Source organism: Larus michahellis, chromosome 9 (assembly GCF_964199755.1).
Source record: "Larus michahellis chromosome 9, bLarMic1.1, whole genome shotgun sequence".
NCBI lineage: Eukaryota > Metazoa > Chordata > Aves > Charadriiformes > Laridae > Larus > Larus michahellis.
In genome coordinates this window covers 46,217,116-46,236,324 of record NC_133904.1, presented here as the reverse complement: position 1 = coordinate 46,236,324, position 19,209 = coordinate 46,217,116, and the positions used below count along the sequence as shown (strand labels likewise).

The following is a 19,209-nucleotide window of genomic DNA, read 5'->3' as shown; positions in this document are numbered from 1 at the left end:
AGAAAAGGATAAGGAAAGAGTCCAGCTGTAAAGTTCTATCAAAACATATAGGGAGAATCTGTTGCAGTGGGTTTTCACCACGGGAATAAGCATTGCAGGAAAATCCCAACAGCCGTTTCGTCTAATCCATTGTCAGCGAGTATTTCAAATTTACTCAGCCCTGGACATCAGAATTGCAATCAGAATTGGAACCAAAACGTTGGGACCTCCAAGAAAAGGTGAAGAACTTTTACGAAACAAGGTTTTTCTTTTCTCACCGCTTTTGGCCTCCTGTGCTTGTGCTAGAAGGGTAAGTGTTTCCTCTAGCTGTTCGTTTCTCGCCAGGCCAGAAGCATGAAGTACAGAAGTATTTCTAAAAGGACATCAGTATTTATTGATCTTTTCAGTTTCCATCGATTAGCTATTTGCTGTGCTGTGCTGGCTACAGAGAAGAGACTTGCATTTGTTTTACCCAAAGTTTTTCAAAGTCATACCAATGCAAAAAAGACTTTGTCTGAGTGCACCCTTCAGATGTTCAGAGCCTGGTCCTGTTGAAGGTGATGGCTAATAATCATCCTCACCGGCAGTAAGCATTTTTCTTGCAGTGGTTTTTTTTTGTTGTTGTTGTCCCAGAATTCTTCACAGACACTCCTCTTCCTGCTGAACCTTCAGATTTGCAGAGAAAAGACCATCCATGGATGTTTTCAGCAGCAGTTGCCCATAACTTTCACAGATTCTGTCCACCAACACCGTATCAGTGGGCTGAGGCTTGGAAATAGCAGGATTTTTTTTATTCTTTTGTTCATCAGTTTTCACCTCTCTGTGCAGTACAGGATGCCGCAGTGAGGAAGCACGGAGCTCCAGGTGGGCACCCAAATGTTTGCAGAGGCACAGCTGATGAACGGGGCCTGTGGCCTTGTCTTCCTGCTTAAAGCTTTTGGGCCCCTTTTTAGGTACCTGTCCTGCTGTTTGAGGGTTTGGGCCCTGGGCGGTGCTGTATCATGGGACCAAACCCTTGTGCTCGTCCCCAGGCATGGATGTCCCTGGTGGAGGACAGTGACATGTGGGCAATGCTGCGTTCAGGAGCCAGAAACACAAACCCAAGCCTTGACAAATTCCAAGTGTCCTGATCTGGGGTCCAGCCCAGTGTCATTTAAGAACATGAACCATTCCATCAGCCGTTTAGAAAGACCCGCTTCAGTCGGGAAGACCTCTGGTGCTCCATGAGACAGCAGTCCCCTCCATGTTTTGCAGGACATCCTCTCTCATTGCCATCCGCTGTCGGTGATGTCCCAGATTCCTGAGGAAGGCAGGCCCTGCAGGCACAAGTAATCCATGGGAGCAGGGAAAAAAAGTGTGATGGAACAGATTAATGTGAGTCAAACTAATCCCCAGCCACCTCCGAGTGGAAAACCCGCTCGGCCCTTTGGCAGCCGAGAATTGTTTCTCCCAGTCCCCCTTATATGGGACGTTTTAAAATAAACCAGCAGGGCTCCATTTCTTGGAAGGAAAAGGAAATGTTTCAAAGTGTGTCCTTGCAAACTGATTTACTGCCATCAGGCTCCGCATATTTTAAGAAATGTTTGAGTTTGGTTGGAGCCGCGTTTTAGCAGTGAGGGAGAGGGAAGCAATTAGTGAAAAAACACGGGAAGATGAACTTGTGTAAAATGGCTCAGATAAATATTTACACCCGAGTTTCTTAGCTCTGAGTTCACATTTAAACCCTGCCCTGTATCTCTGAAGGGACTCGCATCCACAAATAAAATACTGGGCTGTGGCCACCCAACGCTATTTTACACTTCCTCCTCTGATTAACTAGGCTAATTATGGCTCTTAAGGAATTAGAAGGGCTAAAGTGGTGGCAGAAGAGTTATAGATTCTCCCTAGCGTTTGCAAGGAAATGTTAATGCTTTACCATATGCCTGTGCTGGCAAAATTCACCCCAAAGAGCTCATAAAACAGCTGCACATTTTTTCCTCCCTTCTGGGCACTGAATTTTCTCAAAGTGGTGCGAAGTATTAAAATATAAATGGACAGACACACATGTCCTTACCTGACATGAAGGAATGTGGAAAAATGAGGCTGGATGGATTGGAAGAGGGTTACATTGGCCAGAGAATGGAATGGACTGTCGGAGTCTCAGGAGGCGTAGGGCAGTTAGTGTGGTGTTAATTGGGCTGCATGAGCAGTTAATACGGCTCCGTATTTGTGGGTTGAGTAATCTGTGTTGTGGAAAAGCTTCTTGTAGCCCCAGTGATGGCAAAGGGACCTGTTTCTTTGGGCAGGTACGTAATAGCAAATGTTTAGGTATCTGAAATTCCTGATGCTATTCCATGAGATTGGATCTGCTCTGATTCTGTCTGTTCACAGATGTTGTTGTTCCATGCTTTTGGATAAGCTCCCGGGGCAAGAATTGTGTCTTGTTTTCACAATGAAAATGTCACAATAATGACTCGGGGGGGGGAATATACCTTATGATTTGAGGAATCATAGAATGAGTTGGGTTGGAAGGGACCTTTAAAGGCCCTCTAGTGCAACCCCCCTGCAGGGAGCAGGGACATCTTCAGCTAGATCAGGTTGCTCAGAGCCTCATCCAGCCTGGCCTTGAATGTCTCCAGGGATGGGGCCTCCACCCCCTCTCTGGGCAACCTGGGCCAGTGTCTCACCACCCTCAGTGTAAAGAACTTCTTCCTAATGTCTGATCTAAACCTGCCCTGCTCTAGTTTAAAGCCATTGCCCCTCGTCCTGTCGCTACATGCCCTTGCAAACAGCCCCTCCCCAGCTTTCTTGTAGGCCCCCTTCAGGTACTGGAAGGGGCTATAAGGTCTCCCCGGAGCCTTCTCTTCCCCAAGGAGAAGGGCACCTAGCTTAGACTCTCTCAGAATGAAGACCTAACTTCCAAGCCTAGCTCTGCCACTACTTTTCTGCATCGCTGTGGGCATGTTACTTAGATCTTCATTCTGAGCCTCAGTTTCTCCATTTTCTGAGCAGTCACTTTGAAGCTGGGGTAGAGATGTATGGGATAAGAGTAAGGAAGGGCTTGTTTGAATGATGACTGTAACGTGTTTTAGAGACCACCAGCTGGAAAATGTCGTGGTTAAGCACAGTAGTTGTGTAGAGGGAAAAGCAGAAAGTCATTTTGCTAAGGCCACCACTGTCTTGGAAACAGGCTGTGTCAGTCCTCTGGCAGCTAATCATGGTCATAGAGTCATAGAATGGTTCAGGTGGGAAGGGACCTTAAAGATCATCTAGATCCAAGCCCCTACCATGGGCAGGGACACCTCCCACTAGACCAGGTTGCTCAAAGCCCTGTCCAACCTGGCCTCCAGGGGTGGGGCATCCGCAACTTGTCTGGTCCTGACAGAGCTCCTCAGCTGAGGGGGAAGGTTTGGGTCTGCTGCCTTGCAGACCAAGGCAGAGGCTCCAGCTGGCCAGGTAATGACCCATTTAACGCAGTTCCACCTCAAACAGTTCCCTAGTGGTAAAGTTGCTACAGGAAACATTCCGATTTGCGCAGGAAAAGCAGCACGTTCAGCCCTCCAACCTGAGATTTCATGTGCCTTCTGGCAAAGCCAGCCCCTGCAGTGCTTATACTCATGGTCTTCTTATGCACTCCGACTTGGGGGAAACTAAGCAAGGGACAGACGTGGGAGAAGCCTTAGGAAACCGGCTCCCCCTTCCTCTAGTCAGTGCTTTCAAGAATGTTTTCACCTCCTGAGTGTCTCTCTCCGTCTCCATCTGCAGGCTCACTCGCTGGGTTACATGCCTCACAGCACGTGGCACGGGCACTTGCCAGCGCGTCTGCTCACATCGGGCCTGTTTTCTAGAGTCAATAGGCACTCTGCACTTCTAGGGATTAAATTTTTAGGTATAGCTTGATTTCTGGATGTCTTCTAAAGACATTGAATGCTTGAACAACTCTGTTACTTAGCAGAGCTTTCAAACTAGTGCTCCACGAGGTTAGTTGTTCTTGTTACTCTAGTAGCAGAGACACAAGGCTCTTAACACTGAAATAATTTGTTGTATACGTATTTCATGCTACAATCCCAGCTAGATTCATTATGTTGCTATACAAGCAGTATATAAAACTTGTTCTGAGAGTTCAGTGACCTTGGCCTAGCTCTTTCCCTACATTACACGAGTGCAAAGCTACTGACTGTAGTGGGTCAACATTGGTTTACCTTAGCTGAGGATCTGGTTGTCTTTGCTGGACTCTGCTCAGTCCTAGCGGTACTCAGCAAGGTTTGTGACAGCCCCCGGTCCTCCCATCTCCCCTCCCCATCCATACGTGCCCCTGGAACCTTCCTCACTGCAAGTGTCGGAGCAGGGGTTTGCAGCCCACCACTCAAGGCCAGGTTCCCCTGGGAGTGTTGGTGGCGTTACCTTGGTGCTGGGTGGCCAGGGCAGCGGGGAACACAGGGGATGTCTTGGACTGGGGGTCCCACGGGAAGCAGCTGCTCCTCTCAGAAGCTGGTTCATACAGAGCAAGTTTTTTGGAGTGCCCGCTCCATTTTGCAGCCTTCTCTCTGTCAGGTCATGCTGGCCTGCCCGCTTGGCAGTGCACTGGAAGGAAGCTGGTTAACAATGCCTAGTCATGATCACCATCACGACAACACATCTCTACTATATATAGCATCTTTTCCTGGCTGGGAACTGGGCGAAGATGGAGAAACCAGCGCAGGAACCAAGTCACAGTCCAGGCTTTTGTCTTGGTCCTAGAACTCAAAACACCTTTTAAGGGACACTTGGAAGAGAACTGGAGAGGTTTTTATCTTATTCTGGGTGGCAAGCTGGGCAGGGAATCAAGGCTGAGAAGAAAACAAGTTGTATTCCAAGGAGCTGGTGGCATGATGAAGGAAGGAGTGTAGCTTTTCAAGCCCTTATCATCCAAGATCAGAGAGTGGCACAGCCCATCCGGATGAGGTGCAGGGCAGATGTAAGCTGTCCCCTTACAGGGCAGCCTCCCAGTAAGGTGACACTGGGTGCCCTGCAATGGATTTCCCCATCGGAATGACTGCAAGACAGCTTTTGGAGCCCCCACTAAAACTGCTCCTGGACGTGGGGGTCACGTTCCAGTTTGTACAGCTTCTTGAGTGGCAGACAAGGTCTGGGAGCAAAAAGAGAAGGAGACAGCAGCCATGCAAATGTGCTTTTCCCTAAACTCATTTTAGGGGTAAATCAGCATAAAATGGCCAGCCCAGTTATTTTCGGGTTGTAGAACCCAATGCCCGATTTCCTTCTGTGCAGTGAACAATTTCCCCTTCTCTTTCTCTGTCTCTCTGTAACTGGGTTTTCTAAATAGAAATGCAACTGCGGTCTTACAAAGGCGCTTTGTAAGCGCGTCCTGTGCTCACATAAACAAGAGACGTAACAGAGCAGGAGGCACAAGCGTCTCACATTATCTCATTAAGATACTTCTGTCGGAATGCCACCGCTAACATAAACTCTAATCATTGGATGGAAGAGCAGCAGCAGTTGTTTTCACATGGATGGATCCAAGCCCAAGCAATCCGTTAATTGTTTCTGTGCTCTTAACTGTATTCTTAAGTATTTTTTGAATGTTGCCTGAGAGCTAAATAACCATGTGCTACATTTATGCGGTATTTTTTGCTCTTTTTCAGTAGACCACTGAAAAATATGCCTTTAGTGGGTTCGGTTGATTGATAGCAGCGATCAGCTATGTGCTCTGACACAACATACCGATGCTGTGATGAGAGTATTTGTAGGAAGAGAGCGTTTCACAAGATTCATCCAAGAATGAGAATAATATTGGTGGTATTGGCTCTGAACAATCTGTGATGCTATAAAATAATCTAAGATGTTGTGGCCCATGTTTTACTCCCTCTGACTGTGCCTTTAGCAATAGAGGCCTCCCTGAGTGATCATATTGTCCCAAAGCGGGGTTGTTTGCCTGTTGTGCCTTTTACCTTTTAAAGCACGTCGTTCTGAATGTCAGCATGGAATTGACTCAAAGTCCACGTTTATAAAAATATGTAGTTTGGGGTTTTTTTTTGAAGAGTATATGATACGCTTCTACCATCACAGCTAGGAAATGGACTGTTTGTCTAGCGTGGGGTGAATGACACTGACAGCCAAATGTTCCGCATATAAGAGTAACAGAACCGGGCAGCGAGGAGCACTGGGAGAAGCGCATTTTCCTTGGAAGTGTGAGCTGGGTGCCGGCAGCCACAGTAGTGACATGTTGGTAGGGTCCCTCCATTCAGTAGCACGCAAAGAACTCATGGTGAAGCACCGGTATGCTGAGAATAGGGGCAGCCCTGAATTAACCCTCTCCCTATATTTGATCTTAATGCTTTGAACCCCCACCCCGGGTACGGGGAAACCAGGCCAGTGTCAGGTCTGAAGCGTGAAGTTGATCTCATTTCCATAGGATGGTTTGTAATAAAATGCAGCTTCAAACCTCTTTAAATCCTGCTTGTGATGGCAACAAAGTCGGTGCAGGGCCTTGTTAAACGACCATGTAGAAGGGATCAGAAGGGGAAATGCTCAAGTTCAATTCTTGAGCCAGACTTCTCCTTCACAACACATTAGACACTGATGGGTGAATGTCCCAGATCTGGAGTCATTTTTAGACGATGTCCATCTCTATCTAGCAAGGGACAACATTAATAAAATCAGGGCACAATTCTCCCCTCGTCAAAAGGCGATGGAGGCTATCATCCTTGCCTCAGCGCAGGGTGTATGGGGTGGCGACAGGCTAGTTGACTGAGCTTCCTTGCTGTGTGTTCCGTCCTCATGAAGGACACTTCCACTACGGACTGCAGGGCAGTATGGATGCACCAGCCTAGTTTTAAACATGCTAGCTAGCCCCATTTCTTGGCAGAGGCTCTGCAGAGCTTTGTCCTGCTATTTCTACACTGCTACTGGTTTTCAGGCTGGCTTTTCCGTCTCTCTGTCAGTGATGATATACCGATGGCCAAAGCAGAGCTACCCACGACCGTTCTTGTAGTGTATTTTTTTCTCCGGGAAAATACAGATTAATTGAAAACAAACATTTTATCAAAACACACTGCTTTGGAAGAGCAAAATGAAGGGAGGGGGGCTCTGAAGGAACTCTTCCTGACGCACAGGATCTTAAAGCTTCCTGCCAGGCAAGTTTCCATTGGAAAATGCCCTCGATTCATGCCAGTTTATCCATCCAGCCCCATGGTCTGCAGCTTTGCAGCAGCCCTATCATATGGATTAACCCAGAAACTCGAAGTCCTGTAGATCTGTCACATCTCACTGTGCAGGTGGTCCTGCATCCAGGTGGCCCTGGCCTTGCAGGTGGCCAAGCCAACCAGCTCCTTGGCTGTGTTTGCCTCCCGCATTTGGTCTGGAAGCATCAGTGTCTCTGGTCCGTAACCTACAGTCTTTCATAGCCTTGGCAGCTCGTGAGTGACAGAGACGTGTTTCCCTGCTGCACGGCGCTGATGGACGGAGATGAGTCTGACCAGGCAGTGGCAGAGTGCACAAGTCTTGTCAACTTGCAGCAGATGCTAGGGTCAAAGAAAGCCCATGGTGTTTTTGAAAACACAGTGTATTGATGGTTCTGAAGGAGAAAAATTGCACTATTAAAATTTTTATTTTAATTCCTGGATGTGAACTAAACCAAATAGCAGCATTCCAGTGCCACAGACACTGGAAGCTTTCACCAGCTATTGACAGAAGGAAAACCCACCCTGTTCTAAGCAGGTGTCGTTATTTTTCAGCTCCATCCCACCTTAACTATCTGAAGAATAACATTCAAGTGCAGAGGTCACTGGGGGGGGGAAAAACCCGCTCACGCTGGCCAGCTGAGCCGATAGCGTAGGCCATACATGGGTTTGGAATGAGGGGCATTAGACTCACAACCTTCCCTGTGCCAAGACATACACAGCTAAAATTGGCGGCTCGGAGATGAGTAATGCACAAACACGGTCCAGAGCGTTGCAAGTGTTCAAGCACTTTCAGAGTATGTTGGATAAACGAGTATCTGTTTCCATGGCATCAAAACAGCAGAGAGCTTACGCCGGCCGGGTCCCTTTGGCGGTTCTCTGATTCCAGTGCCTGGTTAATGTGAGCAGAGCTGACTTCCAGCAAAAGCATTCCCTGGCTCTAACATGGAGGAGCCAAGTCCCCCCTTCATCCAAAAGCAACGCTCGTGGGGAAAGGCTGCCTGATGCTGCCGGGCCTGGGCAAGCCGCAGGCTGTGGACCACCAGCCGCCCCCTCCAGGCACTGCCAGCTCTGCCTAAGGGCAGCTGTTGGGCAGGTTGTGGCCACTCCAGAGAGCTCCTGTGTGAGCCAGAGGCCTTGTGGTGCCTCTGTGCCATGAGGTGCCTTGTGCTAATTTCTTCTGTGCCATGAGATGGGAGAGTTTTTTGCAAGAAAGCCATAAAACTGTAGACCTTAGAAACATGCAGGATTCAGAGCACGTTTTACACGGCACTGGAAGAACGTTCAAGATGTTAGAACACTCTGTCCTTGTGCAGCAGCCTCTTCAGGAGACATTATTTACACGGGCTAGCCCATACAATCCAAAATTCTTTAAAATGGGGTTGACAGCTAGGTTCTCCCAAGCAGGGAAGGATGACATGAGCAACTGCTTTACCTTGCATGGCTACTGAAACCAAAGGCAGATCAATTTATTATTCCTCTATTAAATACGCAAATCAAGTAAGTTAACTGTGAAATTATGCCAATTAGTTGTGTCCCATTCCCTCAGTATGATGCCAGGCGTGTGATTTTGTAGCCATTATCTCAGTGATGTCCTGCCAAGGATAATTGACTGGCTAAGGTCAAAGGGACTTCGGCTGAGGGCTTGGAAGGCAATTTTCTGGTTTTTCTAGGGTCTATGTGGGATCAGGCAACTGGTGATCTCAGCATTTTATTTGGAGATAGCAAGTATGGCGAATACCTTGTGTCCTGTAGTCACAGCATTTCACTGGAAACCCAAAGCTCTGTCTTTTTGAGACTTCCACGGGTAGTACAGCGCCTGCTGGAAGTGGTGGTAGCGAACAGGTCCTCAGGCTCGTCTGGGGAAGTGCAACATGTGGGCAAAGATAAGGCTTCTTGGAAGGCATTGCTGCCACCATTCAGATACAATGTGAAACTATTCCTAATGGTCAGGAGAAGAAATCGATCAGTACTGACTCTCTAATATCTCCCTTGAAGTTTATTCTGAGTAAAATGTCCTACACTACACTCACCTCATGTATGTTATTCATACTCCTTACCACGTTGTATCACAGAGGAGACTAGTTTTGGGGTGGCCAAAATGATTTACCTCCAGAAAGGTTATTATGTACTATAGGTTTCTGCAGCATAGAATCATAAAATGGTTCGCGTTGGAAGGGACTTTGAAGATCATCCAGTTCCAACCCCTGCCCTGGGCAGGGACACCTCCCACCAGACCAGGTTGCTCCAAGCCCCGTCCAATCTGGCCTTGAACCCCTCCAGGGATGGGGCAGCCACAGCTTCTCTGGGCAACCTGGGCCAGGGGCTCACCACCCTCACAGCAAAGAATTTCTTCCTGAGATCTAATCTAAATCTCCCCTCTTTCAGTTTAAAACCATTCCCCCTTGTCTATTGCTACGGTCCCTCATAAAGAGTCCCTCCCCATCTCTCCTATAGGCCCCCTTTAGGTTCTGGCAGGGGCTCTAAGGTCTCCCTGGAGCCTTCTCTTCTCCAGGCTGAACCCCCCCAACTCTCTCAGCCTGTCCTCACAGCAGAGGGGCTCCAGCCCTCTGAGCATCTTTGTAGCCCTCTGCTGGACCTGCTCCAACAGGTCCATGTCCTTCTTGTGCTGAGGGTTCCAGAGCTGGACACAGCACTGCAGGTGGGGTCTCAGGAGAGTGGAGTAGAAGGGCAGAATCCCCTCCCTCGCCCTGCTGCCCACGCTGCTTTTGATGCACACTAGAAGATGCTATCTGTTAGAAGATACTATTGGGTTTTATTACAGTGCCGTTCAAGATGTTACTACAATGCCTCTGGCACAAGGACGCATCCGATGGCCCTGCGTGCCTGCGGTATTCATTTAAGTGACCTTTGCAGCTGACAGCCTGCCGGGGTTTTCCACCAGGCAACCGCACCCAGCCTTTCTTCCTGCCCTCAGATACTGCATGACTGATGCTTTGCTGTACTATGTTTTGTAGGAACATTTTATCCTATTAAGGCACCTCTGAAAGCCAGATGTTCCGTTTTAGCAGGGACTCTTTTTTTAAAACAAACTTTTTTGGAGCTGATGTTATTTTTATTTAGTTTTCTCTGTGAAACTTCCGAAGACAGATCTTTTCTGGGTAAGGTCATATTGGGGAATGAAGGAGAATTGCCGTCCATCTGTCACTGTCTACATATATACACGTACACAAGGAATCTACTTAGAGAGCACTACTGAGGTTGCAAAGCTGAATATTCATATTTTAGGAAATTGCTTTATTAACTTGTGCTTGCAGTCGCACTCCAACTTTGAGTTACATGATCATACGTTGGTTTTTCACAAGGCTGTCTGTGCTTCAGAGGGCTCTGCTGGGCCTGATCAGGCAATGAATCGGGAGTCTGTGTTGTAGAAAGCTCTTCCCCGTAGAATTCCCTGACCTTTTGTCACAGAAGCCAAAAGGTCTATTGGAAACAAAATGGGACATGAGGAGGAGTGCGCCTTGCCTGGCAGCTGGACTCCACGCCAGCCTCTGCCACAGATTTCCTTTCTGAAGTGTGGCGAATCACGTCCACCAACTTTTGAAGTGGTCACTGCTGCCCTGTTCTTAGTTTCTGGGATTCCTCACAAATCCCTGGAGACAGACTTATAGCCGTGCTGAGCCCCTGTGGCTCCCGCGAGAGTGAGCAGGAGCAGAGCTTCAAACCAAACCCCTCAGCCAACCTTTCCGTCTGCTCCGAAAAATCGTGTCCAATGTGTTGAACACCAGGCACCCAAATTCACTGTAATCGCTTTGTTCTTGGCCTTTCCATCAGTGAAATGAGGACAATCCCGTCCTCTAACATCATAAGAATGTCATGTTAATGTGGCTATAAGGTACTGAGCTGTAACAGTGTTGTGTACTCAGAGGTGGGTCTGATGAGCTCACGTGCAATGGATATTTCTGCATTCAGCACAGAGTTTGAAAAGTATATGGTTGATAAAAGGGACACGCTTTCTCCATAGGACCTCTCCTCAACCAGCAATCCTGGTTTCTTTTATTCTTAGGATATTCCATATTTTCCTACATTCAGAAGTCAAAAGATCAATAATTCTCAGCATACTCTGAACTTCCCAGTACTTAAAGCTTTAGTACAGGCAAATGCTGAAATTAGAAATGAGCCGTGGGACAGATTTTCCCATGCTTAGTAAGCAAGAACCATTGATGTAAGGATTTCTCTCCTGGGCTAAAATGTGTCATCTTTCTCCAGCACAAAATTCATTTGGCAAATAGAAGCCAAGATATACATCTTCGCGTGTATATGTTGACTTGGGTGGTTATCATGTCTAACTCACAAGTCTCACCATTACAGCCACATCATTTCTGTGTTATACGAGACTTGGTGGCTGCGGCTGTTAAAAAAGCTACAAGTGTCTTGAGGTTACGCTACCTGGAGAGGGGCCTGATAACAGTCTATTTGCTGAATCTGCAAATCATGGAAAATGAAGACAGAGAAAAATCTACTGAGTAACCTCATTCATTCCTTCAGCCCATAAAATGTGTCTCCCTTGCAGTATTATATCCTCTTCATAGCTTTGTCCAGTCCAGTTTTAAATTGGATTTCTATACCTTTCCTTAACAAACTATTCCATGGCACGCGTGTTAGGAAGTTTTTCCTGACCTTCAGCCTGTGTTTTTTGTTTCTCTGCTTAATTTCATTGTCATTACTTTGAATTTTGGCTGTGAAAACTGGAAGCATTTCAAGTTAGGAAGGTTTTAAGTGTCCCACGTAAATGTGAGAGTTGACAAGTGCTTTAATGATAAGGAAGGGGGAGGGAGGTGTCTGAAAGCGCAGATCATGGCTCTCAGTGCTGAGGTTTCACGAGTGTTAACTAGATAAAAAGAGGAGTTGTTGTAGAGTGCAATGAGCAGATCTGCTTCCAAGGTGGCCAGACTAAACTGTAATGTCTTTTTGTCTTGCAGAAGATGAAGCCCATAGTCCAAAGAAGACGATCTACCCCTTCTGCCATCACTAAAGCTCTCGGCAAGTCAAAGTACCATTCCAGGTAGAGGAAATAATACCTTTCTGAGTCCTTTTTCCACCTTTCTGCCTATACAGATTGAAATCAAATGGGTTTTCAAATTCATTTAATGGTGTCGAGGGCAATTTGTTTGTAGACAGATATGGAAGAGTTTCTTTTTTACTGGAATGGCATCGTGCTCAGCAATAAAAGCTGAGGGAAAGGAGGAGGATGGGAGGACATTAACGTTATGGCATTTGTCTTCCCAAGTAACTGCTACATGCGCTGAGGCCCTGCTTCCCAGGCGGAGGCTGACATCTGCCCACCGATGGGAAGTAGTGCAGGAATTTTCCTCTTTTTTTCCCATCTTGTTTTCTCCCCCCGTCCTGCTGGGAGGGAACGAGAGCGCGGCTGGGTGGGGGTCTGGGAGCCAGCTCCGGTCAACCCACCAGGCAAGGCTAACTGGTTATTTTCAATGCAGATAATATTAGGTCTAGATATTTGATGCCTCTTATATCCAAGCAGAAATACACCCGGACAATATTGCCCAGGGAGATCGGTGTGGTCCCACCAGGAGGGAGCAGTGTGTCCCAGCTGACAGACACAAAGTCCAGGGGACTTTTTTCCTGAGGAGCAGTGACTGGGTCGCTCATCACCGCACACACACTGCCATGGTGCTGGGAGGCCATATCTCCTGGAGCAATAAGAGATTTTCCTTAAATCTATATATATAATAATCCTTAAATATATATATATTTTTTTCTTTAAATATATATATTTTTTTATATATATATTTCCTTAAAAATATATATATATATTTTTATGTGTGTTCCCCCCTGGGGACTCACTGCCAGCGACCTCTCTGGCCTCTGCTCCGTCTGCTGGACCACCCGTGGGATGGCTGGCCCCGAGATTTGGCCGTATCTCAGATGCAGGGTGTTTGAGGGGGCTGGGAGCTGCATTTGGGGGATGGAGGGAACACTGGGAAACCTGCCCACGCCCCGCCAGCACTCTGTGGGGTGGCATCAGCTCGGGATGTGTGGCGGGAGAGCCACCGGATCCGGCCATCCTCCAGGAGAGTCATGTCCCTGTCTGGCGACGGCAGCTTTTCCCTTCCTACCAGCTTTTGTGGTGAAAAGCTCCCCCTCTTGGCTGCGACTCCGGAGCCATCCAGTGCTCTGATGGTGCTTTGCTCCTGCCAGTGTACAGCACCAGGAGTGTCCGCAGATAGTCAGGTACAAACACGCCAGACACGCAAATCTTCCGCTGAAGTGCCAAGTTCTAGGGAGGAGCCGAGCTCCTTGGTCCTTCAGTGGGACCTGAGCGCTCTTCGACATCGTCCCCCCTCCCTCCTGCAGCACCGGGTAACTGCTAGGCACAGATAAGGGTATGCCACGCTCCCTTCTGCCTTGCTCTGATAGCAATCTTATAAATAACATTTCCTGAGGGATTTGGTTAGTTGGATGATTTTTTTTTTCCTATGTAAGAAAGAGATGATAAAGCTGAACTGAGTTGATCCGGACCAGCCCTCCTGAGGAATACCCCTTATATTACACCGTAGGGAACTGGTGCGTAGCACGCCCTGCTTTTCTGAAACAAGTTTGTGGGGTCAGTCTCGTAGGATCATTTAAAACAAAGGGCAGGACTGATTTTCATTTGGTTGTCTTCTGACCAAGTTACTTGACGTCTTTGTCACTTCCCCCACCCCCTTCTAAATTGCACTAAAAAAAAGTAGAGAGGAGAAACAAATTTCTGACTTTATTTGGCTGGAGAATATCCTCGTGAGGGAGGGAAGCTTTAAACGTTTCTCATGATGGATCGCTATGGAGGGAGCTGGTACAATGCCATCTTCGCTCAGGCCACCAGAGTATTGGTGAGGTTTTTTTGCTCCCCTGCTGTTGTGTTTACAAAGCTGTGTAACTCCTCCGCCTTTAGGAAATCCACTGTTGAGACTGTGGGATGGTGTGGCTCCCACTGCTCAATTGACGCACATGGAAAGCTTTTAATATCGAGTTTAAAGGCGATTTAGCTTCTCACTTGTACAGGCAATAGATGCATAAGCCAAGAATTCCCTTGTTGGTGGCTGGGGAGCGGTGAGGAGGGAAGAGGGAATTTCTGCTTGCAGGGGCGCTGGTGTTCCTGTGACTAGGGGGGGATTTTAAAAAAGCAGCTACTGGCTAGCTTTAACCTCACTCCTGTGAAAGCAATGTCAAAAATACTACCCTTAAAGCTCACGTGTTTTTTCATCTGTTTGTGTAGAGACTGCCCTCAGACTAGAGTAGTATCGCTGAGGGGTGGAGGGAAGATAAGTATTTCTTCTACATACATCCTTGCTCGCAGACAAGATACGTGGTTTTGTCTATGCGTAGAGACAGGAGGATATCTGGGGTTTTTCTGTCTCCATAAATCAAAGGCCGTGCCTCAGAGGTTAGCTAGTTCAGGCAGGGTTGGGCACACGAACACGGTCTCTGACCAAGGCTCAGCAAAGAGCTATTGCTTGTTCATTGGGCACGATCCCACCTGTGGAGCAAGGGGTAGACCAAGAAAATGACTGTGGGACCCGTCGTACTGCCAGCACTGCCCACCAGAGCCTGGGGCAGCGCTGGGAAGATGCTCTGGGACGATGCTGAGAGGCAAGTGGGGAGATGAGCACTTGATGGAACTCTTCCAGCTGGGGAGAGCATAAAGGACCCGGTTCAGTCCCAACGATGGCTTGTTATCTGCAGTCAACATGCAAAAACCATCGGGGTTTTTTTTGGAAATGGGCAGCACCTATATCAATCTCGGTAGAAACAAGATGCTGGGTTGCAGCCAGGCAAGCCAGAATCAGATAGCTGGAATTAGATGAGTACACGCAGTTCGTTTTCTTTGTGCTCCGGTCAGTCCTTGCGCTGACGAGCAGTTCGGTACAGATGGAAAACATGCGCAGAAAGGGCAATCCCTCCCCATGCCAGGCTGAGCAGCGCCACGGGTTTTCCGTGTTCTTTTCGAGTCATAGCTCACACGCATATGCAGGAAAGAAATGTTTTACCTGAGTGAGAAATGACGCAAAGAGGAATATTTTGGCACGCTAACCTCCCCAGATTTGGTGTGAGCATTTAGGCAGTTTTCCATCTGTCTGAGGCTGGTGAAATTAATTGGGCAGAGGTAGGCAAATGCAGTTCGGAATTGAGAGCAATAGGGGCAGTGCTGGGAGAAGCACGGGGCTATCGGGCTGTTCCAAAACAGTCGCCTGTGTCCAATACGAACCTTTGTGAGAAAGCTTCTGACAAAGTCTTACGATTTTTCTTCCTTCTCCAGGGAAACTACCCTTTCCACTTCCCATTCAGACAATGGGCTGCCAAGTGGGGTGTTCAGCAGCCCAGGCTCCACTTTCGTCCTGGACGAGCGAGTACAGCTAACCGTGGGCCTGCAGACCCAGGAAAGACATTTGATCTTGTTCAGTGATGTGCTGGTCATCGCCAAGTCCAAGTAAGAAGAATTCACACTCGCTCCTTCTCCCCAGAATGTGTTGTTGGATCCGGGCTCTGAGCTGCTTGTGGAGCAGCCATCAAAACAGCTCCACTTTACAAATGTGGATCTAAAATGTGTCATCTCCCCCTTCCACCTCCAGAAATTCTTCTTGGTATTAAAGTTTGACTTCATTTTCCTAAAGAAAAAGGTGGTCTAATTGGTTTTGCCCTTTTCCTTATGTGGCTTCTTGAAGAAATAGCAAGAGGGCAAAGGGCATTAAGGACAGAAAACAGACTCCTGGTCTGGCTACTTCTGCCACACATAAATGAAGAGTTTAGGTGACTTCAGTTATTAGCTTAGACAGTAATTAGCCTAAATCGCCATCTACCTGCATGTGGCTCTAGTGAATCCCGTTGCCCTAAGCCGCAGCTGTCTCACTGCAGCCACCAACCCCAAAATCCACTTGCAAAACTTTCTTGTAGTGCTTCCACATGCCCAGATGTTTGGTTCTGGGGGGCTTGTTGCTGTCACCGTACCTCCATGACTGGAAGGTGGAATGACCAGACTGTGGGGGTCTAGATGTTAGGATCTGGCCTAAGAAATATGTAATTTGAATTGCAGATCCTCCTCCAGCCTGAAGCTGAAAAAGCAGGTACATCTGAGTGAAGTGTGGACTGGCACCTGTCTCAGCGAAGTGACAGAGAAAAAGATGGGTCCTGAGAATTCGTTTGTCATCGGCTGGCCTACTACCAACTATGTTGTCACCTTCAGGTATCTCATCAGACACCAGACCTCCCTCTGCAGCCTGACAGCTGCCCAAGTCTCCCGTGTGTCAAGCGAAAAAATGGCTGAGGCTGTAGGGCCCTGAACTCTACTACAGCCCTTCTCCCCACGGACTAGAGGACTTCCACTCACATTAGGCAGTGCAGTAAAAACTTAGATGTTGGGAGACAGTCATCTTAGAAAGATATCTGCAGGTTGGTCCCTGAGAGCCTTTTAGAGGACCAAGCCTCGCAAGTGTTGTTGTAGCAAGGGCTAACCCTGCTGCAGAGCATCCTGGAACATCACAACCCAATCTGCCGTACCAAACCAGTTTGTGCCATCATATAACCTACCAGCATTTTGTTTCAGCACCTGCATGCAGCCATTTCTGTAGATTAGACCTAGTTTGAGAACTTTTAGTTACGAAGGGCAGGTTAGTTATGTCAGTGAAAAATGCCAGATGGCCTTGTGCCGGGATTCAATCCTTTATCCACCCCTAGCATGGCATGGACGGCTCCTGGGCAAACCTTCCTCCTGCAGTTGTCTGCCACGGTGTCCCAAGCCCACAGCAATGGACTACGAAAATGGAAAGGTTCTTCAAGATGGGTCTGCACAAGCAGCACGGTCCAGAGCTTGCTCAGCCCTTGCTAACCCCAAAAATAGAAACACAGGGGAGCATGGAGCAGGCAAGAGAGTGGCCCATTCGTGTCCAAACGCCATCTCAAAGGCTGTCCCAATGTTGTGCCTGAGCTAGTAAGGCTCACCAAAAAGCAGGTGAGGTTTTTATTACCTGGAGCTCAGTGTGGCCTGGCTGAATTGAATCTAGAGCTGGGATATCCACAGGGAACCCAGGTCACTGCTGTCTCAGGCATCTCTGCTTCATACTCTCTTTTGCAAAGCAGAGGGGTCAGCAATCTTCAAAGGTCACTCTGTCCTCAGGGCTTCTGTGGGCACAGCTAGGAAGGGCTGATCTGGCCTGATGCTTTTCCTTCTGTGGGGCAGCTTTTCTAGTGGAAAAAGAAATGGGAACCATACCATGGCTTCATAGATGCTGTCTCCTCATTTCCAAGGGCCAGGGGGGTCTCTCCCAGGTGATGCGTTCCTGATTCGGATTCACGCTCTGACTTGCAAGCTGACGGTTGTGTCTTAGTCCAAACTCAACAGCAGTTCCGTTTCCCCCACGTCACTGAGACCTGGGTAACCCATGTTGGCAGCAGAAGCTTCTAGGAACAGCAGACATTGGGAAGGAAATAATAGGAGAAAGAAAATAGCAATTAAAGGTCACCGCAAAAATAACAAGGGTCCACAAGATGAGTTAACTCCAACAGCACAGAAAGATATTTGTCCCTTATCTGAACGCTCGCCAGCCTGGGCAGGAAATGTAGTCCAGTTTGTTGCTGGGATTTTTTTGTTGTTATTATTTTTGTTATTTGTTAAAATAGGACAGAAGCAGGAAAGGACTGTGCTTTTGTTCCAGGGCTTTGCAGGAAGGAACTTTGACTTACAGCTATATATAAATGAAACTGGGTAGAGTTTCCAAAGGCTGTTACCCACTCAGCACTTGTTTGATGATCTGCCTCCCTTTTTATCTTCAGCTCAGCTGACGTGAAGGAGCGATGGCTGTCAGCATTACTGTGGTAAGTCACCCTCCTTTTCTCCTCCTGGACGGTTCCTCTGCCGTCCTCAGAGAAATTTGCCGTGCTGGGTGCCAAATTGCCCTCTGATTTTCAGCACATCAAGTGTCTAGCTACGGTTTGAAAAACCCACCTTTGAAACCTGAATGTAGAAGCTCCTTGGTGAAAGCAAAATCGGTGTTAACAGTCCAGAAAAGACGAAATCCACTAGAAGTTAATGTTGTTGCAGCACCTTCTTCCTTTGGAGCTGGAGGCTGGCTTTGCTAATCGCTGTGAAAATGTCACAAGTGTTATTGATTCTTCAGCTGTTTGTTGATTCGAACAAAAGTTTGTATTTCTTGGCATCTAGAGGCTACAGTTGTTTCTTTTTTGTGTTATGTCGTTATACGTTTTTTGCACTAACATCCAGGCAGAAGTGTTTATATGGATACAGAGAGGGGAAGAAGTCTCTTGGTTTGTGGAGGACAGTAACGATCCCAAGGATGCTGGGAGGTGTTATGCCAGACACATCTATCTGCATTAAAGCACGTGTGGGGTTTTGCTAGTCCGGGACCTCAAGAAAGATAAAGAAGCCAGGAAGAGCATGTGACCACACTATGAACGTTGCATGTCATTGTCACTATCGTAATTAATCTGTGTTTATTATAGTGTCAAGGAGCAGGTCCCTTGGACCTCTTGGATCCAAATCTTAGGGTCCTTCTCAAGTTTGGTTGGGAAATTATATTCCTTCCCATTTTCTGTGACTTTCAGGCATATCAATGAGGTAAAACAGAATGAATACGTGAAGAGCCTAACCCTTCAGATCTTTGTGCTAGATGCTGACAACTGTTCTTCAGTAAGTAAAGCTAAGAACCTGCTCATCAGACCAAGGCTACATGGAGGTCTGTGGGGTAGGGGGGAAGGCAGGGCTGTGGGGCTGATGCTACTGCTATCCCTGTTCAAAATTCAGATCCCACCTGGAAAGGTTTTAGAGTGTGTACATCCGGGCAGCCGCATCCTTCCCACTGAAAGCCCACTCAGAGGGTTTTGGTTTGGGAAATCAGGAGGTAGCCAGACCCTTACCAAAAAGCAGTTAATTCTTAAGATTATTCTTGACCTCTGGCTTCTCTTTTCCTTCTGCTTCACTTCGTAATTGGTGATGGTTTGTAGTTGTGTGCCCAGTCATTCCTATTTTCAGTGCAAGAAGGTGTTGAGGTGTTGAGGGTGTTGATCATGAATGAGTCACTGCTGTGTTCTCCTGAAT

The 19,209-nt window shown here is 47.6% G+C and overlaps 1 protein-coding gene across 1 annotated transcript in view; it reads left to right on the top strand.

Moving 5' to 3' along the window:
- Positions 1-19,209, top strand: part of LOC141748810 (rho GTPase-activating protein 20-like) — a 39,365-nt gene that overhangs the window by 7,797 nt on the left and 12,359 nt on the right. The window contains exons 2-6 of the mRNA XM_074601422.1: positions 12,080-12,162; positions 15,418-15,588; positions 16,192-16,341; positions 17,928-17,969; positions 18,717-18,801. Of these exons, the coding sequence (XP_074457523.1) occupies positions 12,083-12,162; positions 15,418-15,588; positions 16,192-16,341; positions 17,928-17,969; positions 18,717-18,801 (528 nt within the window). The 5' untranslated portion in view covers positions 12,080-12,082. The remainder of the gene's footprint in view (positions 1-12,079; positions 12,163-15,417; positions 15,589-16,191; positions 16,342-17,927; positions 17,970-18,716; positions 18,802-19,209) is intronic.